We start from the raw sequence: 25099 nt of genomic DNA, 5'->3' as shown, positions 1-25099 counted from the left end.
GGAGAATGACTGGTCAGACGTGCTAGTAAGTTCCAAGTTCATTTTTTATGCAGTTCAGCAATACATTCCACCATGTTATGGAAGACAGAAGATACAAACCTCAGATTACTAGGTGGTATACTTGATTAGTTTGTATGTTCCCTTCCAGCTCTTATTTTGGTTCAGTTTCACCACGTTCAGGATTTCATTTAGTGGTCGAAGAATGTGCTTGGTCCTGTTTATGAAGAAAAGTTTATAATTGCAGAGGTGAAGTTTAACATTTGCTCACACGAGAGACATCACCTGTTTACTATGTGGTAAATGTGAAATGTAAACTAGGCAAGTAAAACATTCATGTTATTGTAAAGATAAATAGAAAAAGCCGAGGATCATGTTGGGATGAGTATTTGCAAAGTATTCAAGACAAACAAATCTGAAATTAAAAATTCAACCGACTAATACAAATCAAAATGGGTACTCAAAGCTACAAGATTCAAAGGTCACTTTTTCCTTCCATGGCCAACTATGTATCACTTTAGGTACATGGCTCAAAAATTTGTTGAACTCTGCTGTTAAGGTCAAAGTCTGGCATTTTCAGACAGCCCCTGAGCTTGGTGCAAACAGGACAGCAGGACTCCTTCTTCTCTGGCTGATCTGGGAAGCCTGAGTCCCCTCAGCCCTACCTGAGGAATGTTACAAAGTCCCTAGGGAAAAATCATGCTCAACTTCCTTTCTCCCAGTAGAACCTGTTCAGCAAGCATCTGGAATTCCTGGAAATTCCTGGCACCCTATACTAATGAGCTCTTAGCTTTCAACCAATGACCTTTATCCATGCCTCTAACTGTACTTAGAGATCTTCCCCCCAAACAGACACAGACCCCACCCCGACGCCCATAGGATAACTAAGTACTGAGTTCTCCTTTTTTGTTAGGACTATACCCCTGCACATAAATGAAGTATCCTGGCACCCCTAGCTCCCTCCCTTTAATCAAATACCTTTACCCTCAAAAATCCTCCCATTGCCTAAGGTTTATAAGTCCCTGTTTCACATTAAACAAATGGGCCAGGCATCCTCTGAGCTGCACTTCTGAGCTTCCCCCATTCACCAGCGAATCGGTGCAGCTTGCTGCCACCATGGTGCCCATCTAGGGGAGAAAGCGGCCGGCTGTTTTCGAAGTAGCCACCAGCTCACCCAAGTGAGGCTGAGCACCCATTGCCGGCTGGCTTGTGTTTTGGAGCCCTGAGCTCTTTTGATCTCATGCTTATATCATGTTTTAATAAAATTTAAGGTTATACTCCATACTTTTATATTTGTTTTAATGAAGGCAAGAGAGTTAGGGTTATTATTTTGCTTTGGCCCTGTGGTTAGGGAATCTGAGATTTGAACTGGATGAATCAGGAATAAAAACTAGTGCTGAGGCTAGTGGTGGGTCAGATCTAGGGGCTTGCTTGTTTGATTTTGTTTAAGGAGGCTTTGTTTTTAAAACGAAAGTGATAATGTGCCCACAGACAAATATTCAAAAGGTGATTAATGTCCAGAAGTCTCATTCCTGACTTCTAGGCAGAAGCAGCTACTGTTTGCAGTTTTGGAGTATTCTGAACATTTTTTTTCCTCAGTATTAACATATACTGATGTTAACAGATAACATATAACATGTGTTAACAGATATATACACATATATCTGTTTACATATCAAGTATGCCACTTTGTGATTCATTTCCACCAACTTGTCATATATACGGGTATAGTTTTCATTACATTCACGTCTGGCTATGCTTTTGCCATCTAAAGCCTGCAACATGAACAGTGCATTTTGTAATTTCTATATGGGTGGATCTTTATTGCCTTTAAGGCCAATGAGTCTCTTTGTCAGAATATATCCCTAGGACAGATTCTTAGAGGTAGAATTATGACATTAAAGAAAAGCCCACTTTAAGCGTGACATGTATTTTCAGGTTGTCTTTAGCTGGACTGTTGTCCCAGCTATTATTCTTGTCAAGGTGATAATTTGGGGATATTTTAAGCAATTTCTTAGTCATTATCAGTTTTTGTTAGTGCCTGAAATGTATAAACATAATATGCCAAAGGTACAACTTTTATTGTAATTTTTATTTGTTAAATGTCGTAGCCAGAGGCGACCTAAACTGTCGTGTGCCCTGGATGTTGCATACCTTCACTCGGCTCATGGTGGCAGTGTTTCCAAGGCAGACAAAGGATCGATGATCTTTTTGAACTTTTGTGGTGCTGGGGAATTGGCCTAGGGCTTCTGATACTTGTGATTGAGCAATATCCCCAGTCCTTGAAATGATCTTATCTGGACACTAGATTAAAAAAAAAATTACGAATAATGTCTTGAGGATATAAGCTAAGTTTACTAGGTGGAAAGTTTCTTTTCTTTTTAAACTCTTTAGTTTAAGGCTCACTATGTCTTAAGAATTCTTCTGTATTTAGCCTTTAGTGAAAGCTTAATTATCAGTAAGAAGTTTCAGTCTAATTATTCTAAATACAACTGCCACTCCCACCCCCTTTCCCGGATTCTGGGCATTAAATACAGGGATTTCTAGGCAATTCATTATTCTACCACTGAGCAGCTCCCTTAGCCCGTGACTCATTCCGAAAGACTTAGGCCAATGAAGAACTCTGACCTAAACACAGAAATTTAATTTTTTGCTTCTTACAAAGCATGAGTGTGGTGACATACAAGTGGGGAAGGACCAGTCCTGAAAGCAGTTATCGACAATTGAGCGTGCTGTGCTGATGTACCTAGCTCTCTTTTCCTGTCCACACCCCCTTCCTTCCTGCCTCCCTCCCTTCATCTCACAGCACTGAGGGGGTCACTTTAGAACGGGAGGTCCTTGTTCCCTTCAAACAACCTCTATTACAAAAACCTACCACCAGCATTGACTTTATTCCTCAGATTTTCGGTTCTCATAGGACAGTGGTTCTCAACCTGTGGCTTGAGACCCAGGGGTCACCTGAGACCATCGGAAAATACAGATATTTACCTTACGAGTCATGACAGTAGCAAAATTAGTTACGAAGTGGCAACAAAAATAGCCTGATCGTTGGGAGTCGCCACAAAATGAGAAACTGTATTAAAGGGTCGCAGCAGTAAGAAGGTTGAAAACCACTCTTGTAAGGTATTGTACACGCTGTCTTTTTACGTTTCCTAAAATTCCATGTAATATATATGAATTAGGCAAGCATATGAAGTTCAAGAGGTCAATTTGAAAATCATTTCTTAAAGCAATAAATATAATTAAAAAAAAAGAATGTGAGGTCCTTTTGCATTTGCAGTCGAAATGCCATTTTTCATTTTAGTCTTTCTATACTTTGCAACACTTAAAATTTGGGAAGCACCTGATTCTTACTGTTTACCCTTGAATTCTGAGGACCAGGTAGATGAATTTAATTCATATAAACTCGATCATTTATGTCTCTGCCTCAGCATTGTCATGGAAGTAAAATTCTCAGGCAGGAGCAACAGTGCACAAGAGTCTCTGAAAAAACTTTTATATTGAGCAATTAGCACATTTATACTTCGGTTTTGTTTGAAACGAGGTCTCAGCACATAGCCTTGGATGGCCTAGAAAGGCTTGTGGAGGTCAGGCTCGTGTTGAGCGCCAGGCAGTCCTCCTGCTTCTGCCACTCAAGTACTAGGATTACTGGTGTGTAGCACCAGGCCCACTGCTAGGTGCTGGTGTTTTGTATTGGACTGTCTCATTTTGACCAGTGCCTTCATAATGTCTTCTCTTGTTTCACACAGGCCTTCTTGCACCGAATGAACCAGTGTGCAGCAGCAAAGCTTGACAAAAATGTGACGGAGGAAACAGTGAAGGTGAGCAGGCAGCTTTAGCCCCTGAGCCAAGCTTGGGTACCCTGAAGGTACCTGTGTTCATAGGCTGTTCCTTCAGGGCCCTTCAGTTTGCTGTGAGCTCCACTGCGAGTTTCCGTAACAGTGGTAATTTGAAAGAAAGGGAGAGGACACCTTGTAGAGAATTCTTGTGTTTACCAAGTAAACCATTTGAAAAGATGAAGAAAATCGTGCATAAGAAGTAAGCCTAAATATGAACATCTGTACAAAGTCCCAATTTATTTCTAATATCAGAGATCAGACCTCTACTCTTGCCTGATGCGTCTAAAACAAAAAGGGGGAACTGTAGAGAGCTGCGGAATGCTATGCCTTAAAGATGGAGCTGGTTTCCGCCTTCCACCTTCCCGATGGTGAGTGCTCTCTGTCATGAACAATTCCACATTTGGCTAAGGCTGAGGATCTGGCTTGCTTCCATATATGTGGACTTATCTGCATTGCCACCGTGGCACGCCTGGGTTGGCTACCCAGAGGCTATTTAAGCTGTGGGCTGGCTTTCCCCGGGGTCCGAGGATTGTTCAATGTTCCTGAATAAACTGCATTGAAAAAAAAAAAAGAAGTAAGCCTAGAACCGCAGGATTTATGAGAAGAAGGCTGGGAGAGATGACAGGAAGTTGCCAGAGTAGTTTAAGAAGGCAAGATATGGGGAAAGTGGGAATTCCAGTCTCTGTGATCTCGAATGAGCAAGGTTTGGATGGTCCACTGGAGTACAGAAAAGAAAGTAATATTTCAATCCGAAAGTAGATCTATAAACATTTCTTGTAAGATGTAGGGAAGGGGTCCTGGGGTGTAGCTTCGTGGCAGTATGTGTCCTGGGATGGTTACAATGTCACCGCAGGCATCACTGGAGCAAACTGAGAAATGCCACAGGGTTGCTGGAGAGTAGGTAGTGCTTGAGGATCTTCATTCTATCCCCTGTCTCCCAAACCCCTTCCCCCACCAACACAAACAACATGCGCACTCAGGAAAAGTTGTGAAAAGTTTTGAAAAAAAAATAAAAAATGGTAGGTAAATGAAAATTGATCTTTCTGCAGTGGCTGCTGATTTTGCTAACTTACTGTTTTAGAAAAATCCAAGGGTTTTTGTTGTTTGTTTGTTTGTTTGGTAGAGTCTTCTAACTATTTTCCTATAGGTTATATATCTAACTTGCAGACATTTCTACGATTGGAAACTTTAGTTTACAAGCTTTTGGGTTCAGAGAAAAGCAGCCTGTTTATGGATCAAATGAATTTGAACACTCTCTCAGGGACTCCAGGAGGAAGAAAACACCTGTGCAGGTGTTTGAGGGTCCAGAGTGTTGCTAGTCTTCTGCAGCACCCAACTCCACCTGGGTGCCACACATTGACCCTGCACTTGACCCAGCTGTGACTTCTGCACACAAGCACCTGCCAGAAGGAGGAAGGAAGGCCCTGGATACCTTTCAAAGTGTCAAGGCCCTTCCTGAAAGCTTGTCAGCAAATCCGCCCACACGTTAATTTACAGGCATTCTGGGAAGAGGGTGGGACTGGCAGGCGGGGATTTGCCCACCAGGGCTTTTTCCTGAGTGTCTGCATAGTGTCCTCATCCCCAGAGTTCTGTGGCAGTAGAGAAGTTCGGATGCACTTGGGTTCTGCTTGCCTGGTGTGAGGAAGACGTGGTTGATGTGGTGTAGCTATCTGCTCGGGATGTTAGCCTCACGGGCTTTTTAATTTGATTTTTCAAATTTGTCTCACAGCTGCATTTACGGCTTTTCCTTATGTATTCATTTTGCAGATGTTATTCTCCAATATTGAGGAGATCCTTGCCGTACACAGAGAATTCTTGAAAGTTGTGGAAGAATGCTTGCATCCCGAACCCAATGCTCAGCAGGAAGTAGGAACCTGCTTCCTTCACTTTGTAAGATAATGGTTTACTTTTTTTGCCCTGTTTATTTTTAAACTCTTTCTTTCTTCATTTTAAGGATTGCATCTTGGCAGAGTAGTATGTGTGAATTCAGCAGGAGTGGTAAAGTCAGACACCAGAAGTTTGGGGTCTTTTAAGGCCAATAAAGTCTTGCCCTCAGAGCCAGAAAGGGGGAGGAGCTTCTCATCAACCATTTCACTCAAAGAATAAACAGCCTTTTCTTTTTCCTCACAAGCCAGTCCGTCACATCCTCTGTAGCTTTGGATTCTAATGAATATTCAGCCTGTTTCATAATGAATGGATTTTTATGTTTCGCTCAAACATAGAACATTTTTCTTTTGAGGCAGAAAATTCTCACTCTTCTAATGGCCCTGGGGGCCCTTTATTGATCAGAAAGTCCCTTTGTTAGTCGGATGGTGACAAACCTGGAGGTGAGCAGACCCTGGCTTCCCCTCAGTGATTTTCCTCCAGAGTGGCTTCTCGAAAGTTTGTTTGGAGTGCCATGGAAAGAGTGAGGGCCGGGCCTCAGTTGTCTAGGACATGTACTCTGTGTCTCGTCATCAGTTTCATGCGTTTGTACAGGCTAGCTGGAAAGATGGAATTGCTTTGCACAGTACAAAGCCACCCGCTTAAGGGCTATTGTTTTTAAGAACTAGAAGGCATATTCATTTTACAGGAACAAGTTTTAAAAAATATGTCATTATTGATCCCATTCCATTGGTGCCAATGCTCAGAATGCCTCCCAGGATCCCATGGCTAACCAATGACTGCCTCACTTCAACTGCTAGATGAAAGTATTTACATCCAACTGAAGTTCTGTGAATGTTTCCCACTTAGTCGTTTATCTTGTAGTTTCTTTATCTATAGGGGATGAACAGGCTCTTTTTGTAATCTTTATTTCATAAATAGAATTATATCAAAGGGAGGTGCTCCTGGGATCTGGGTGGTTTAAACTGTTCGTTTCTTGGTTATGGCTGGAAGCTGTGGTATTCATATCCGCTTCCTCAAGCCTGTTTCCTTTCACAGAAGCAGACTCCCCTGGCAGTTGGAAGAACTGTCATCTTAGGCCAGGGATGCTCATGGGAACTCTGCCCTGTGACAGCCATTTCCTTAGTACCACATTATGAATCTCACATCCATAAGTGTCACTCACTCTTTCTGAACTCTTCTCTTGTTCTGGCTCATTCCATCTTTTGAGGCAAGTAATTCAACACTGGCGCTGCTGGCTATATGAAATCGTGCTTACTGTGTCTAAGTGTGTTTCTTTGAAATTATGTAGGACATCCTTCTGTTCTCATATTTGATCAAAAAATTATTTGTGTTTTCCACTGGGCTCCTTTGAAAGCTATTAATTATAACTCTTCTGAGAATGCTTTTACAGATGGTAGGTCCCAGAGATTGTGGTAGCAAAAGTCTTCATCTTTTGAAAGAATTCCCTCTAACACTGAAGACTGTGTTGCTTACTAACAGCTTAAACTACTAGAAGATCTTACTTGGTCACATCTCTGTCCATCAGTGGCCTGCCATTTCCACTGAGCAGTCTTATTTGGGAGCTCTTATTCATTTCTTACAGAATAAAGGCTGTGTGAAAGTAGCTCTAAGCATTTCTTGACCTTTCTGTCTTAAACATCTCTCTATGAAGTAATTACTGGGAGGTCACATTTTCAGGGCCTGCCGTTATCGTAGTTACTTGTTGCTGGATATTTTCTTGTTTGTCCATGTCCATCTTAAATACAACTGCCAGGATTGGTTAATGTGGACCTCGGGGTTCTGTCACTTTTTTTTTTTTTTTACTGGGATAAGTACATTTATTCCACTGGTTCCAGCTCAGAAGTAAGATCTTAAAACAAACAAACAAACAAACAAACAAACAAAAACAAAAGGTACAAAGGTAAAAAGAAATTCATTCTCTGACACCACTTAGCTTACTCATATTATTGCATTCATATGGGGTAAATTTATCTGTCTTTTTCTAGGACATACTTATGAATTGGGGGAATAAATAAAAATTTATATATACATAGTGTATGTCTTAAGATAATGGACCTTTGTAGAGTTTATTTATGCATGTCACATGGGTTAAGACTCCAAAGTGATATACAGTGATTCTGATTTATTCTGTTCTTTAATTTACAGAAAGACAAGTTTCGTATCTATGATGAATATTGCAGCAACCACGAAAAGGCACAAAAACTGCTTCTTGAACTGAACAAAATAAGAACAATCCGGACGTTTCTTTTGGTAAGCGCATCCTCACCTGATACCGTATGCTGGCGTTGTTTAAGGGCACTAGCTGTAAGAAGGCATGTGACAAGCTTTCCTGAGTTTAAAGCTAGTCCATGGACAACAGAAGCATGCAGAGCTGGGAGGAGCTCCTGTGTCGCAAACACTGCTAATGCCCTCTCCTGGTTGACCAGGAATTGCATGTGCAATCTCATAATAGGTTCCTAGTCAGCCAAGAGCTTAGGTCAGAGTTCACCTTTGCCTTACATTCTCAGCTCCCTGGGGCCCTGAGGTTCTGTTTACACCTCAGAGGATCAGAAGTCGGGCTGTCACAGGAAGGAAGCAGGAGGAAAGCCCCGTTGCTGTCCTGCACACATACCTTACTCAGTTTTTATAAAGGCATCAGGATTCAGGGTCAACTTTAAGGTAGCATACATAAAGGCATGTCTTGACAGCTGTGAGGTGTCATTCCGAGCACCTGATTGAGTGAGAGGAGTTGTTAGGCCTTCTGCCCAAAGTCCAGCTTTAGAGCATTTCCATGCTCTTCAGCAGCCCCTCTTGTCTCTTGATAGCCCATTTCCCTTCCAATCATTGGCTCCAGGCCACCCAGATTTGCTTTCTATGTGATCTTTTCCAGAAAAAAATTTTTTTTCCTCTCATATAGTCTTAATACTTAGTCCAGTCTAGCCTCAAATTTGTAACACCCCATCTGCCTCTTAACGGTTGAGATTAGCGATAAGATTTCAAATTCTTGTACATTTTGTACAAATAGAAACATACAGGGCAGTCTGGTGGGCCTGGCTTCTGTTATTTTTAGTAGTTTTTCTAATATCCAGCTTTGTCATGTATTTATTTTATATTCATTATTACATTATTACATATTCCATTGTGTAGATTTGCCATATCCTGTTCATCTGTTTTGTCTTTTAAAGAACATCAGGTGTGACAAATTTATAATTTTCCATAAATTATGGCGTTATGAGCACTCATGTATAAGCCTGTCTGGGGGCACACATTTTCATCCTCTTGAGTAGAAACTGAGAGTGAAATTGGTGGTCGTATGGTAAGTTTAACTAAGAAACTCTAGGTCTGTTTTCCATGATGGCGGAGCCATCTCCAGAACCCTGCGCTGAGATTCTGGGTTTCTGCCCCTTACCAACACTTGGTGTGACTAGCCTTATGATTATAGCCAAGCTTAGTGGGTGTATAGTATTTCAGTGCAGTCTGAATTTGAAACTAAGCATGCTTTTCTGTGCTCACTACCCATGCCTATGACTTTTTGGTAATGTGTTTTATTCAAATCTTTTGTGTATTTTTAAATTGGAGTGTTTACCTTATGGAGACTTACAAGTGTTCTTAGTTCGGGGAGCAATTTCTGTATCAAATACATTAATTTCCACTATTTTTTTCCCAGCCGTGTTTTTCAATTTTTTAAAAAATTGGAAAATCAAAAGTTTTAAAATCTGATGAAATAATTTATTAATATTTTTCATTATGGCCATGCTTTTCTTGTCATATTTAAGAACTCTCCACTTAGGTATTATTATTTTGTTGGCACTGGTTGTTTTTGGAGTTATCTTAATATCATGTGGGATTATTCATGCTTTGGGTCTAGCAGTGCTTTTCAGAGTCTTAGGGTATATTCTGTTGCCAGCATCTTGCTACTTGACTTAGCACAGTTTTATTTTTCTGTTTCTTTTCCTTCCTGCATTATCTAGCTTAGAACCTTCTGTAGATTGCTGACTAGAAACAGTATGAGCAGGCACCATTGCCTTATTGTGGGTGTTAGGGGAAAATCTCTGTAGCTGTAGATTGTCCACAGGAGTGGTCTTTCTTGAGTATGTATTACATTTGTAGTTTTGAGAGACCTTCCTTTTATCACTTCCTCAATGTAGCTAAGATCATAGTCACATTCTACTTGGGCGATAAGCAAGTGTGTAAAAATTTATTAAAAAGAAAAAAATGCTTATCTCCAAATAAGAAAAACAAGGCTATTATCATCATCTAACCACGGTGTAGCTGAACTATGGAAAGACAAAGTATTAAGAGTGGCAAGAAGAAACTGAAGTAGTTTGTAAACAATATAAGCAATAAAAAGAAGAATAGGTTTGCTCTTATCAGAAGCAGTTGAATCGGTGGAGTCCAAGTCAAAGTAAGGAGAAGGAAAGACACAATCAAGAGTTCTATCAAATGAACTATCCTTCAAAAATGAAGGCAAAGGTATTCCCAGATAAACTAGTAGAAATGACGTATAGGAATGATTAGTGTTAGTCTTCACGAGAAAGGCTATCACAGTCAGAGCCAGATCTACAGGAATGAAGAGGAGTCAGCGTGGTGGTCAGGTGACTCACAGCATACTCCAGCAGACAAAATCTGTCTTGATAATCCTTACTCTGGAACTAATGGGACATAGGTTATCAGATGACATTAGCATATCCATCATATTTCTGGTGTTAGTTTCCTTATTCATAAAGTGAGGGATAGTAACAGTCATCCTTTGGAATTCATCTGACAGTCTCCGGGCTTGGAGTGATGATGGTATTTTCTAGGGAAGTTTTTGATGTCAGAGAATCCTCTGTATCTTATTTCAGTAGACGTGTGTGTGTGTTTTATGACTGTGGCATAGATAGGACTGTACATGCCCACACCAATCATTAATTCAGACAAGGTTCTGAAAATGTGTCCACTGGTTCCCTGTTCCCAGGTGACTCTAACTGTGTCACGGTGACAAAACCCAACCAGTACGAGTACTTACTGTGCAAGCATGAAGACAATCTGATGCTCTGATCCCTGGGACTGACTCATGTAAATGCTGAGTGAGTGTCCACCTAGAACCCAGCCTTAGAAGGTAGAGAGAGATATGATTCCCCAGAGAAAACTGCCTGGGATGACTCGGCATTTTGGTGAGCTCTGTCTCATTGAGACCCGTCTTACTGAATAAGGTGAAAGAGCGAGAATGATTTCTGACATCATCTTTGGCTCTCTCACAGGCACGTGTCACATGTGCATGCACCATTGAGCATGCTTACTACACATAAAGGTGTCCACAACATGCAAGGATGCATACACATAACTGCCCCCCCCAACGCTCACTGAAAGAAAATGTCATAACCACCTAGGACTTTTGAGGGCCCCTCATGCCAGAGCCGTGAAAGAGTGTCACCACATTTCTACAGCTGCTAACACATGCTAGAACAAGAAACTCTGAAGCACTCGTGGAATTTTATAAGATGGGAGTGACTGTGTCTGAGAATTTCTCCCAGGGAAAATGGCCATACAGACTTTGAAGACTCTTGGCTGCTATGTTTTCTGTGATGTCTAGGTGAAGTGATCATCCTTAACTAGGTACACATATTGAGACTGAGGCTTTGCTGCCCCATTCAGGGGAGGACTCGGCTCCAGTGTTGTGCTTTTTGTTTGTTTGTTTGTTTATTCAATATTATTTCATGTGCAATAGTGTAAAAGTGTCAGATCCCTTGGAACTGGGGTTATTGACAGTTGTGAGCTGCCATGTAGGTGCTGGGAATTGAACCTCAGCCCTTTGGAAGAACAGACAGTGCTCTTAACCACTGAGCCATCTCTCCAGCCCCCAAGTGTTGTGCTTTTTGAATGTTCTTCTTTCAGTGCTTGGCCCCTCCTCACAATTCATATGGAACATTGTTATACAATAGTGACAAGGAATGTGCTGACCCCCCGGCATAGCCGTCTGAAGCTCTTCTTCCTGCCTGACAGGTCACATCCGCTTCTGTGTGTCCACTGTGGCAGGCTGTGCGGAAACGAGACTCGCACAGGTCTTCCTCTCTGTAGTTTGGCTCAGAGGACTGAAGGCCATTTTCAAGTGGCTTTTCTCTTCACCTCCACTCTGTGGTGAGCTAAAGCTACTTTGTGCCCACCTCGCCGTGACTGCTGGTGTGCGGGCATTTCTCCATTCTCCTTGCTGGAGTGGAGATCCTCCCTGAGGTTGCTGGCCACAGTGCCATTCCATTCTGACAGCAGCAGAAGAGTTCCATTTTGGAAGCGAGGATGATTCTGAAATGAGCTCAGCATGTGTCAGTCATGACTTGCACGGGAGAACCCAGCGTCTTTATGCCTGCTTTCCTACAGCACGATGCGCTTTTAAAAAGTAGTTTGTTTTTTTGTTTTTTTGTTTGTTTGCTTTTTTTACTTCTGTGGTTGTATGTGTGCCTGTATGTGTCTGCTCGTCTGTGTGTGTTCAGTGTGTGTGTGAGTGCCTATGGAGGCCGGAAGAGAACATCACGAACCTTGGGACTTTAGTTACAGGCAGTTGTGAGCTTCCCTGTCTGTGTACTGGCAGCTGAACCTGGCTCCATGGCAAAAGTAGCAAGTGTTCTTAGCTCTCCTAAGTGCTGACCCCTCTCTCCAAGCACATTGATGTACTTCCCATAAACAAAATACATCTGTTTTCCCCGTTTCTCCATTCTCACTCTCTCTCTCTGTCTCCTCTCCCCTTCTCCCTTCCTCCCTGTAAGTCTTTCCCCTTCATGATCAGAAGGATATATGTGATTTAAATTCTAAGTTATAGGCTCATTTGGGTTTTGTAATAAATATGAACGACTGGGTCTTGAGACATGGTATATAAGGACTTGTTTTCACAACTTTTCAGCCTAAGATGTTATGGGCAGAATAGTTCACAGCCTCAGGTTTTCAAGGCGTACTTATGTTGATTTTCACCACAGAACTGCATGCTGCTTGGAGGACGGAAGAACACAGACGTTCCCCTGGAAGGATACTTAGTGACTCCTATCCAGAGAATATGCAAGTACCCTCTTCTTTTGAAGGTATTTTATGTGCAGTGTTTGCTATTGCCTTAATAGTTTGCTGATTTTTTAAAAATGTATTTTAAAGGTAACCAATATTGAAAAAGGGTAGACCATAATTGCTGGAAAAATGGCTGTTTTGTTGCAAATTCCTGTATAGATTAGGAAACAGACCTTTAGTAGAAAGGGCATTAAAGGAGGCCTTTAGTACTCTCCAAAGCACACATACTTGTTTGAGTTTCATTTAGAGTGAAAAGCAATGCCCTCAGAAGAGACTCCATTAAGTCCATTATGACTGGTTTATGTAGCACTTTAGCTACAGAGAACTTTAAGTCATTCCACTGTTGGTCTATTTTTTTGTTTCTGCATCCTTTGGTGACTTGATGCTAATGAAGTTAAGGTTAAAATTACATAATTTCAAAGCTTAGTGAGCTGGTTAGTGTTTTCGTCAACTTGACACAAGCTAGGGCATCTGGGAGAAGGAACCGTCTCCATCAGTTTCTTTTGTGGGCAAGTCTGGAGGACATTTTCTTGATTCACAATTGATGTGGGAGAGCCCCACCAACTGTGGGTGGTGCAACCCTGGGCAGATGGTTCTGAGTTGTGTAAAAAAAAAGCCAAGTAAACAATCCATGGGAACACGCCAGTATGCAGCGCTCCTCCATCACCTCTGCTTCAGTTCTTGCTTCCAGCTTTCTGCCCTGACTTGCCCTCATGATGGACAGTAAGCTGAAACAAGCCCTCTCTTCTCCAAGTTGCTTTGGGTCATGGTGATGATCACAGCAAAAGGAATCCAAGTAATACATTTGCCTTTTAAATAATTATTGTAAAGGTGGTGTGGACCACATGGGACAAGAAATGATAGGATACAGAGTAAAAAGCGCCCCTGTTACAGAGAGTAAACACCACACTAACAGTATTGTCGGTATGAAAGTAACAGGATTTATGTTTTATTATGATAATACAGAAGTAGCAAGCTTTAAATTATAGCTTGCCCTGTCTGTGGTGCCAAAAGCTGGAGATGCCTTTTTGAGGGGTTATGTCATGACATATCTCATATTCTTGTACTACCCGATGGATTGGTGAATTTTTTCTTTTAGAGCCTTGTCCCTTGAACATTCTCTTAACTAGGATGAGTGTCTTTAGAGCTTCCACTGTAGGACAATGACAGTCACTGACTAGGAGTTATCCTGATCCTTGGTGATTTCTGGTTTTTAACATCTAAAGTGGTTTCTTGCCAGAGTTGTTGGCTCTTTCATGAAGCAGCAGAATTCCTCTCAGAGGATGGGCCATTCCTTGTGGTCCAGTGCTGCTCTCTGGGCCTCAGAGGGCATCATTTTTCTCTTGCCACTAGAGCATCTCCTAAATCATGACTAGGATAGTGGGTTGCAGACGCTTGAGTGATCAAAAGGATTGCATTCAGGAGCCCAAGAATTTCTTGAAAATTACTTTATAGGGGTCTCAGCTGTAGTTAGGAAGAAGCCTCTTTCTTTCCATGTGGTTATATGGGCATGGGGGGTGGGGAAGCCATATTTGGATTTGGTGCAAATAAATATTGACTTTTTTTTTTCTCCTTAGGACAGTTCAGTTCCAGGTAGAAATGAGTACTTTAGCTTAGCTAGTTGAGTAGTAGAGTCTGGGGGATATTGGTCCTGATCCAGGTACTTTAATGCAAGTGATTATTTCATATCCTGCATGCCAAATTCTTTCTTTTACAAAGAAACTTCCATCTATATAGAGGTCAAAGTAAAGGTTTTCCAGGGCTTGGTAGGAGAGACCGGGATCAGCTACACAGTTTTCCAGGGGACCTCCTGATAGCACTAAAGAGGTGCCCCTTCTTTTTCTGGAAAATAGATGGCTAGGTTCAGATGTGGACAGGTATTGAGAGTAATTTCAATATTACTCTTAATATTATGAAGGACTGATATATATTCTATACATATTACATTATGGTTCCTAACAGTAACACAATTACAGTTATAAGGTAGCGATGGAAATAGTTTTATGGTTGGGGGTCACCACAACATGGGGAATTCTATTAAAGGTCGTAGTGTTAAGGAGGTTGAGAACCACTGAATTAGAGGATTCTCTTATAATTTAGAATGACCCCATGTAATGAAGCTTGTGAATGCTGAAGGGGTGCCTAAGGGTTGTCTTTTCTGCTTCAGGAATCAGGAATCTGGAGGTAACAACTGCTCACAGACATCCTGACCAGCCCTTGGCTGTCTGACCTAATTCCTTAGCTCTCTGTATGACTTGAGGAAATGGACAGTGGACTGGCGAAATACCCCAGAGCTGTTCTCTGTCTCTCAACTATCTACAGGTGAAACTTAGGCTTACGAGGCAAGCCTAAGGCAGGAGTGTTGGTTAATATCTTTCTAAAGTTCTGGAAGGCTTGCTAGGACTCAGGAGTCCATTTAGCTCTGGTGAATTCTTGAGATTGAGTATCCTTGAGGGCCCGATTTAGAATCTAAATTTTACAGTATCCCATGGCTCCCAGAAAGGCCTTCATCTGTATGAGGGTTTGGAGGAGAAGGCTTGGGAGAGCCAGGAAAGTCAAGATGGGTCACACTCATTCTGGTCCTAAAGCTGTGGTCCTTTTTGGCAAGACGAGGCCCAAATAAGCAACTTGGGTTTTGTATACCTGGGTCTTTCCCAAAGAGAGCCTATAGTCTCTGTCACCTTGGAGATTAAGAGGTGGGGAACTTCTCTCTGGATATGGGTTTTTGTTTGGTTAACCCACATAGAAGAACACCTATATATTGAATCTAGAAGATCTTCAGATGAATTCATCCAGTCAAGGCTTGGAAAAGAACTAAGCCAAATAAGGCAGACTGTCTCAAGACTCCTGCAATAGGTTAGTACAGGTACTTTGTCTTGCTCTGCCTGTGAGATCTTCAAAAGCAAATAGAAACTGATTATGGGGTGGAGTGAGATAGTTAAGAAACTGTCTTTAAGATCTAGCACTGAATAGGTGGTGCACCCCTTTAATCCCAGCCCTCAGGAGGCAGAGCCATGCAGATCTCTGAAATTGAGGCCAGCCTGGTCTACTACATAGGAAGCTCCAGGATAGCCAGGTCTACACAGAGAAACATTGTCTTGAAAACAAACAAACAAACAAACAAACAAGATCTAATGCTGACCCAGGAGTCTTCTTAGGAGAATGTGGGTGAGGAGAGTGTGAGAATTAGGAACTACTGGACTGAGTGGAGCCACTCTGTCATTGAGCATACAGAGACCTTGGACTGACTTCCATTTGTTAGGGCCTTTGCTAACACCAAGGATGAGATGATCTTTGTACTAGAACTCTCAACCAACCATCCTTATTTCAGTAGCCCTTAAATTATGGAGATAAGACCCCCACTCCTTGACTTCAGGCTTTTGGAGACATTGCTTCTGATCTAGAAAATAGGCAAGGTCTTTAAGATACATGACCACAAAAGTGGCCATCTGTCCACACTGAAGCCTTGACCTTTCCAGTGAGATAAGCAATAGTGTTCTGAGCTGGAGGGAGAAGCAATTTAACCTTGAGTCTGGAACAAAGGTTTCCTCCCAACAGAGGAGTCTGAGTTTGAGGAACTATAGAAAAGAAACAACAAAAGTAGAGGTCTCTTCCTGAATATTCGAGCAGTTGAGTGAAATATCACTCAAGGGGCTGGTCTAATGCACCCTGAATTGCTGCAAACCTCCAGGACCAGAGGAAAGGGACAAAGCTAAACATCACACTACTGAGTCAGTCAGGAATCTAATCTTAGGCTCCTTACTGTCAGAAATTCCTAAAGCTCCTCAAGAGTTTTGAGCATGATGGGAGCCAGTATGGGAAGCCCCCACCCCCACTCACCACATCTGTCATTGTGGAGAAGGACATGAAGTGAACCCGAACTGGGATGGAAGACAGTGATGTTGCCAGTGATTTCCCTTACAGATGGGACAGGGTACAGGAGGACTCTGAGGGCAACAGGAAGTGACTTTCTTCCCCACGGAGGAAGCAAGCCCTAGGCTTAGACTTGAATGGGAGGGGGGAGGAACATTTATCTGGTTGGCTGTCATAGTGACAGCTAACTGTCCAAGATTCTCTTTCCCTTCATGCTTCATGGTTCTGTCATATAAAGACTGAATTTGTGACCTGGAAAAAAACAAACAAAAAAAGCCTGCTGGTGTTTTGTCTTGGGTGGCTGCTAGTGTCTGGAGCTTTTTTATGAATGTCTGAAACTGGCTGAGTTAAGTGTGTGGTTTTCAGGATTGCTTCCTCCAGTGATTCAGGGTAAGTTGGTATATTTTCCCAGTGGAAGCCTTCTTGAGGAACATAAGAGGGACTAGTAGTTTTGACCTTAGCCTTCTTAAGACCCTTTATTACACTGTAATGCAAATGACCTCTTCATTCTTCACGTGGGTCATTTGGCTATCCGAGGGGTTTTGAGAGGAACTAGCCTTATCCTTCATAGGGACATCCTTGTCCACTTTAGTCCTATGGGCAGTGACGATGTCATTTCTGCTTCCAGAGCCTGATCTAATGCTCTCCTCTTTTCCAAAAGAGTTATTGTTTGTTTTAAAAAATGTCATCACATCTCTCCAGCATAATTCATGTATCTGCTTTAATTGCTGAAAAGATTAATCACACTGGTCTGGATCCTCCATAGAACTCAGTTCTTGCTTCATGTCGTTCAATTTTCCAGGGCTAAAGGAGGCATGGGCAAATATAACTCCTTTTGTCTCCCTTGATTGTTACCTAAGAGAAAACATTCCCTTTTGGGTGTTGGGAAAATGCATGGATACTTATTTTGTTTCTCCTTGGGGTAAGGGTGGCAAGGATATGCAGGTTATTGGTAGCTCGGGCCTCCCAGAGATCAGGATAGATCCTTGGGGGCTTTTTACTTACTAGTAATCCTTTCTTGGATGAAGGGTTTTCTTCTGATTTCTCTGCCTATTCTATATCTTCTCTCCCTAAGCTAGAGATTTAACCATTGTCCACTGATGTGGTGTGCTCCTTAATATGAGAGCCATCAGAAAATATGACAGATACACTTCTTGGCTACTGGTGGGTCAGTATAAGCCCCAGTTAAGCTGGCCCCAGACAGGGTCTTTGTAGAAAGCATTATGCCCTATGAAGGTAGTCTGCAGATCATGTTCCTCAAATCTCATTCTCAGATTTTAACTTACCTTCCCCCTTCTATAATTTCAAGTATACAGTAGTAAGAGGAGCTGGCTGGCCTCTAGTCACAACTCTCTAGAAGGGTGACAGTTAGTTTTCAGGTTACCTAACAGCCCAATAGTTTTTTTAACTGTTTTGTTAAAGGCTCCCTTTATTCTGATCTTCTAAGGAGAGCCTGCTGGTAAGTAGTCAGATTAGATGAGACCCTCACAAGATCCTACCCAGTCAGAGAAGACTAGATAAGACCAGGACACAATCTTACCCAGTCAGAGACAGCTAGATAAGATGCCAACAAGATTCTCATGGTTAGAGAAGACCAGATAAGACCCTATCAAGACCCTACCCAGATAGAGAAGACTAGATAAGACTCTTACAAGACCCTACAAGGAGAGAGAAGACTGTGATTGTCAGGGTAAAGGTAAAAAAAATGCAGTCTCATCAGAGGTTCAAAAAGTCTCTTTGGAGCCAGCTTCCTGTAACTAACTATGAGATATTCATCCTCAGACCAAAGAGCGGTTGCCATCTTGTGACGCTTCCAGCCAGAGCTACCTGAAAGAATTCTCTTGCTCTTTGAAACAAAGGAATTAGAGCTAAATTTGGAAGTAGAACGTCCCTATCAAAGGAATGGGAAAAAGAAAATTATCAGCCTATGTTTTCCACCATAAATTAAAAGTAGCAGTGGTGATGTTCCTGTTCCAGAATGGGGAAGGGGTGGCAGCAAACTCAGTGTTCACCCCACACCAAACTTCCATGGTTTGGCTTGGTCTTTCAAATATTTTATTGTCCAGGCAAGGAGAATCTCACACGCAGTAGCCACCAAACTTTGTCAAAAGTGAAGAAGCACATGCATAGAAAACTCCACATAAGTGCTGAGGGGAGTCAGAAACGAGACCCTCAGGGGTCCCTTCTTTTATTTTGGGATGGTCAACTTAAACAGAAGAGGGGCTGCTAGGCCCACAGCTTCCTGTGAACTGAGACATGTGTTAGGAACATCTGGGTATGTATGGAGCTGCTAGTGTGTGTGAGTGTGTTGGGGTGGGGTGGGGCAGCACACCAAACCTTTGTTCTGGGTGGAGAAGCCAGAAGTTTACCACCTGGTTGCTTACCTATAGCCTCTTTTCCTAACTGTCTGCCTGTCAGCTTGTTTATCTGCCCTCAGGGTATCTTTCTTTAAAGGCTCTCTAGCTTAGTTTTTTTTTTTTTTTTTTGAACTGAGGTCTCTCACTGAGCCTAAAGCTTACCAACCTGGCTAGGCTGGATGACCAGTGAACTTCAGGGATCCCCTAGTCTCTGATCTCACCCTCAACAGTGGGGTTGTGGGTGCAGAACACCACACCCAGCTTTTGAGGCAGATTAGGGATCTGAGCTTTGGTTCTCATGTTTATGCCTAGGCACTTTATGGACCTCTGCAGCCTATAAAAAAAAAAAAAAAACCTTTTATTTATTTCTTTATTTTTTAAAGAATGATTTCTTACTACAAAGCAGGCTGAAGTTGCTTGGTTAAGCTCTGAAAACCCTGATGGTGAAGCAAAGCCAGGGACCGCCAGCTGCAGTTTTGGCATGGCCTTTAACATACAGTGTCAATACCAGCATGGTTCTGTATGTTCTGACCATCCCAGAGTCCCCACAGGTCTCCAGCCAAGGGACTCGGTGTGTGTATACACTCATAGATGCCCTTATCCCCGATCCCTGTTGGAATTCCAGATATTTAGTTTGTTGTAAGGGCCAGAAGGGAATGTTAAGACTATGTTGATATAAATGGTTTCATTAAATCACTCATTGCTGATTAGGGATGACCTCTCCTCAAGCATTTGAATTTAATTTTTAATAATAAAAAAAAGCATCATTGATACATGCTTGTCCCAACTGAAAGAGAAGAGTGTGAGACTGTAGGCAGAGGTGACTTCCTTTCCTTTTAGATTATTTTCCTATAGAAAAACAAAATTTTCATATAGTAAAAGGAAAAAGACCATTTACTTATGTATACAGATAGGCTGCTGAAAAGTTCTGCTTGGATTCTCTTTGAGTGGTTTTCTTTATTCAGAGAAAGGTATTAAAAGCACTAGCTTGTGATGTGAATAACTTTCAAAATCTGACAGCAAGTAACCACTGAAACCATTATTTGGTTGTCTTTTTTTTTTCCACATTATCTAATTTGTGTCTCAATCCCTCAGATTAGTGTTGGGCACCATTGCAAGGGCCCACATCTTATCCTGAAGGTTGATGTCCTCATTTCAGATCATTTAAGAGGGCCTTACTTCTGAGAAATTACTTCTGAGGTTGCATGTCTGTCTTACAAATTTGGGGGCCAGAATAAAACTCTTAACCATCTTGGGAATAATAGAATGTGTATTCCTCTGGTGTTAGATGATATAAAACACAAGGTCAAAGTTTATTTCAGAATATTCAACACCAAAACAACTAAGGAGTGCTTGCTTTTCTACTGCATGTTGAGAAATTAAAAGAAAAAAATTCTTTCTGGAATTATGCCTCTGGGTTTCTGTAGTTGTGTTAGTGCCATGTTGATGACAACTGCCATAAAGAAACAAATGACTAATTAAAAAGCAGTGTGGTCACAACTGTCTAGACAGTGGGTGAAGATGTTTAATTTTGTGCTTCTAAACAACAGCTAAGCAGACATTTTAATATAGTTACAAGATTACAGATTATTCTGCTTCTGATATTTGGAATGAAAAGAAAACACACAAATAAAACTTTCTTCCACAAAGCACAAACTAAGAATTAACGGAGAGAGCTGCTGGGTGTGTGAAAGATGGATTCCCACAGAGATGAACCAGAGTGACTGAGGAAGGTGACATGTGCTGTTCCCCCAGTGATGGAATGTTGTGACACTGATAAAATAATTCTTTTGCTAGAATATAAAATATAAACAAATGTTGCTTTACTTGTGGCATATCTTTATAGTTTCTCAAAAGGTGTTCGAAATAGGAATTTAATTCAGCTTTGAAACTGTGGTGCATATTTATTTGAAGGTTTGTTAAAGTATCTAGGAAAAAGGAAATTAACAAATACTTATATGCTCCTGTTAGAACAAAAGTCAGATTTATAAAAACTATGACATGATCCAAGTGAGACAGTTGATGATTTGAAAGAAACATCATTCTGTTTCTAAACTACAGGTAAGTTTGAGGGAAAATTACAGTTGACTGCAAAAATGAGCATTAAAATAATGCTTACTCATTGATTTGACCTTTTGCTTCTGATCTCTATCTTAGTGGAGCATGTGATGTCACTTAGCAGGGTGGCTGTCACAATCTTTGTAGTTTTCATTTCCTGGTCAGTCTGAACCTGCTGTACCACAGAACTGGAGATCAAAGTGTGGTTTGTTTTTTTTTGTGAATAAACAGGAATTATTGAAGCGGACCCCACGGAAACACAGTGACTACGCAGCAGTGATGGAAGCCCTCCAAGCCATGAAAGCGGTTTGTTCCAACATTAATGAGGCTAAGAGACAGATGGAGAAACTGGAAGTTTTAGAAGAGTGGCAGTCACACATCGAAGGCTGGGAGGTACGTGTGCGCCCATCACTCAGCTCGTCATCTTCACATAGTTTTGGGGTCACATGCAGGGCTTCTGCTCCAGGCAGGGAACCCAAGTGGTTGTCTTCCAGCTGCTCATGGACGATAGTGTCAGCTCTGAAAGGGTTTTTCACGTTACTTTAACACGTGTGTTAGACGGAAGTCATCTTGAACCCAGAAACCTGATGGAAGCAAAATAGAGCGTGTGCCCTCAGGCTTCCACATTTCAGAATTTGGGGTGCCACAGTTCCCTTTCTCATGTCACGATTTTGGTCAACAAATAAATACTCTGAATGTTTGAAGTAATAAAGGATTGCGTGTGCCCCAATGTCAGCTTTCTTTAGACTCTTAAATCGGGGACTTGATGTTGAGTGCCATTTTGAGTCTTCCTAATCACTCTGGGTTTTGATTTCTTCATTTCTAAACCGAAAGAAATCTCTGATTTGGTGGTGTTCATCTAGAAAAAATGAAAAGTGTTATGAGTTTTACGAGTCATTAAAGAAAGTTGGTTTTTTTTTTTTTTAATGTATAAGATAAGAAAGCAGATGAAGATCCTGGATGAGAATCTGTCAGATGTTTCCAGCTACGATGACTGCTGATGTTGAGTCCCAGTTATTTTACAGGAATAAAATCCTGCACCCCTGCTATAAAAAAATAAGCTAAAATTCTCATTTGATATGGGCATAGCTTAAGTGAATATGAACTTGGGGCTAGCAAATTTTTTAGCAAACAGTGCTGACCTGAAACAAGCCTACTTGGCCACCCCCTGCTATGAATCATTTAAAGTGCTAACTGGGGTCTACCTTAGCTTCCTGTGTGCCTATATTCTTCCATTTTGAGTATCCTGGGTGGCCCTCCGACAGCAGGAAGGCAGCCTCCTTCAATCAGGGAGAATGGCTGTGTGTTTTACCATTGATTCATGAAGATGACTGCTTTCCTGCAGGGCAGTCGTCCTGCTGGGATGAGAGAAGTATTGTTGTGGCTTTGCTGTCAGTCAAACACTAGAAGGAAAACCAGACTCTCTTAAAAATGTCAGGATTTGTCTGTATAATCTGCCAGGCCTTTACTACAGCAAGAACTTCGGAGACTTTTCAATACAGTGGAAAACATAGTCATTTGGTTTCCTTCTAGCATGTAGCCTAAAAATTTGTGTCCATGACAGAGAAGAGGGTTTGCTTAAATGCCATGGCTGTTTGCACAGCCTCCATTGTGTTATTTCACAAGCAGCTCACAGCAGACAGTGTATCAGTTAGGCCAGTTGCTATAATTTAGATCTTGTATACAGTACAGTATTAAAACTGGAGCCTAGAAGCTGAAGAAGTTAGTAGAGCTACAGCAGTTCTGTCAAGGACGTGGGAATCCCGCAAGAGCTCAGCTGTGTCACAGAAAGGGCAGTTAGCATGAATGGGTAGTTCCAAAGAACGTGCTAATGCTGCCTGTTCTTACGAAAGTTTTGATAATGAGTAAATGAGATATGACCATAGAATTGAATTTGGGGGATTTGAAGTATGAAGCTTAGAGTGGGGTTTAGCCTTCTGCTTGATAGCTCTTAATTAAGTCAGTCAGTCAGCCGGGGTCTGTCTGTCTGTCTATCTATCTATCTATCTATCTATCTATCTATCTATCTATCTATCATCCCCCTAGAGTGATGAAGGGAGCTATTAATTCTTTTGAAGGGAGTTAGGGGGTGTTACTCTTCTAAGAGAACTTTGTAGAAGCACAGAGTTGGACTCTGCCCTGAGAGATCAGAGATGGGTTGAAGAGATACTTTCAAGTGTGTTTAGGAAAGTCCAAGTTCTAACGTTGGTGGCACAGTGGTACTCACAGAAGGCAGAGTCCCCTGAGGAGTTTTTATAGTTAGGAACTCAGGGTGAATGCTAAAAATGAGTTAATTGTGAGGCTCCTGCAATTCTCACAACCACCCCAGGGACATGGCATTTTCCTTCAGTCACTAATACGCCCTCAAATCACACCTAAGTCTTACAAGTGATGGATTTTTACTATGTCCAATTTTGATTAGAAATTCTTTTCATTCAGTTATCCATGCTGTCATTGTCCTATTATTTAAAGAAAGGTTTTGTTTGCTTGCTTTTTTGTTTGTTTTTCAACACAGGGTTTCTCTGTGCTGGAACTCACTCTGTAGACCAGGCTGTCTGCCTCTACCTCCCGAGTGCTAGGACTAAACGCATGTGTTCTGAAAAACACATGGTTTACCATGGTTCTGAAAAAGATTTTGTTTTTACAGTAAATTCTTGCATATAGAGCTGTGCGTGGTGGCTCATGCCTGTCATCCCAGCACTCTGGGAGGCATATCCAGGTGGATCTCTATGAGTTTGAGGCCAGCCTGATCTACAAAGCGACCCCAGGAACAGCCAAGGCCACACAGAGAAACTCTGCCTCCAAAAAACAAAACAAAACATGATTTCTCACAGATAGTTTGTCCACCTGGAACTTTGTGCTACTAAGTGACCATTTACATTTGTATGTGGAATTTACATAAATAGTTGAAACTTATTTTCCCAAATCATATGAAACAGCAGGGGGGGAAAAACATAGTTTTTGAGGAGACTTGATGTTTAGTCTGGGATCCTACAAGTCCCCTATCCCTGGGAGGGGGACATTTAATACATAAGAGTTCATTTGTAGATAATGTGGGCGATTTCAAGGGTTCGGTGAAGTGAGTGAGCACGCTCTGAATTTTGTGAAAAGTTCTGCAACTACGACCCAGTATTTTGAAGCTTTGGTTCAGCAGTCAGATTTTATCCCTCAGAATTTCCTATTCGTATAGTATATGAACTCACCTGGTGACAGCTGCTATAGTACTCTGTTAGGTACTTTTCTTAGTGCTTTGACAAAATACTTGGTGAAAGCAACTTAAGGAAGTAAGGGCATCGTGGCATGGAAGGCACAGTGGCAGGAGGCCAAGGTGACTAGTCACACTGTGTCCTCCATTAGAAAGCTGGGGCTCAGCCCTGTTCCTCATTTTTTCTCCCTTCGTGAGTTCAAGACCTCAGCCCATGGGATGCTCTCGCAGTCAAGGTGTGTCTTTGATGCTCAGTTAAACCTCTGGAAATGCCTCCACGGCCAATAGAGGTTCAATTGCAAATCCAGTCAAGTTGACAACACAGATTAAACATCACAATTGCTTAAAGTTGTATGAATCCAAGCCACTGGGCTGGCTGGTTTTATGTTAATTCAACACAAGCTGTAGTCCTCTGACAGGAAGGAACCTCAGTTGAGAAAATGCCTCCAGAAAAATCCAGCTGCAGGCAAGCCCTAGGGTATTGTCTTAATTAGTGATTGATGGGAGAGGGCCCAGGCCATTGTGGGTGGAGCCATCCCGAGGCTGGTGGTCCTGGATGGGCAGGCTGATCAAGCCTGGAGAAGCAAGCCAGTAAGCAACACCCCTACATGGTCTCTGCATCAGCTCCTGCCACCGGGTTCCTGTCCTGTTTGAGTTCCTGTCTTTTGACTTTTTTTTTTTTTTTAATGATAAACTGCCATATGGAAGTGTAAGCTGAATAGACCCTTTTCTCCTCAACTTCCTTTGAGTAATGGTGTTTCATTACAGCAATAGTAACTCTAACTATGGTAGACATGGACTTTTCAAATAAAAGTTAACTTTACAGAAGTTATATAGGTTAGATCACCAATAGAAAACCTTCAGTATCAGAC

At 41.8% G+C, this 25099-nt stretch overlaps 1 protein-coding gene across 2 annotated transcripts in view; it reads left to right on the top strand.

The window, feature by feature from the left end:
• Prex2 (phosphatidylinositol-3,4,5-trisphosphate dependent Rac exchange factor 2) overlaps nucleotides 1-25099 on the top strand; it is a 276972-nt gene that overhangs the window by 58101 nt on the left and 193772 nt on the right. For both annotated transcript variants that reach the window (XM_060385865.1, XM_021653961.2), the window contains 5 exons: nucleotides 3747-3818; nucleotides 5604-5726; nucleotides 7869-7973; nucleotides 12653-12754; nucleotides 21254-21415. In XM_060385865.1, the coding sequence (XP_060241848.1) occupies nucleotides 3747-3818; nucleotides 5604-5726; nucleotides 7869-7973; nucleotides 12653-12754; nucleotides 21254-21415 (564 nt within the window). The remainder of the gene's footprint in view (nucleotides 1-3746; nucleotides 3819-5603; nucleotides 5727-7868; nucleotides 7974-12652; nucleotides 12755-21253; nucleotides 21416-25099) is intronic.

The sequence above is a fragment of the Meriones unguiculatus genome, chromosome 6 (genome assembly GCF_030254825.1).
Source record: "Meriones unguiculatus strain TT.TT164.6M chromosome 6, Bangor_MerUng_6.1, whole genome shotgun sequence".
Lineage (NCBI taxonomy): Eukaryota > Metazoa > Chordata > Mammalia > Rodentia > Muridae > Meriones > Meriones unguiculatus.
This window is presented reverse-complemented; position numbering and strand designations above follow the sequence as displayed.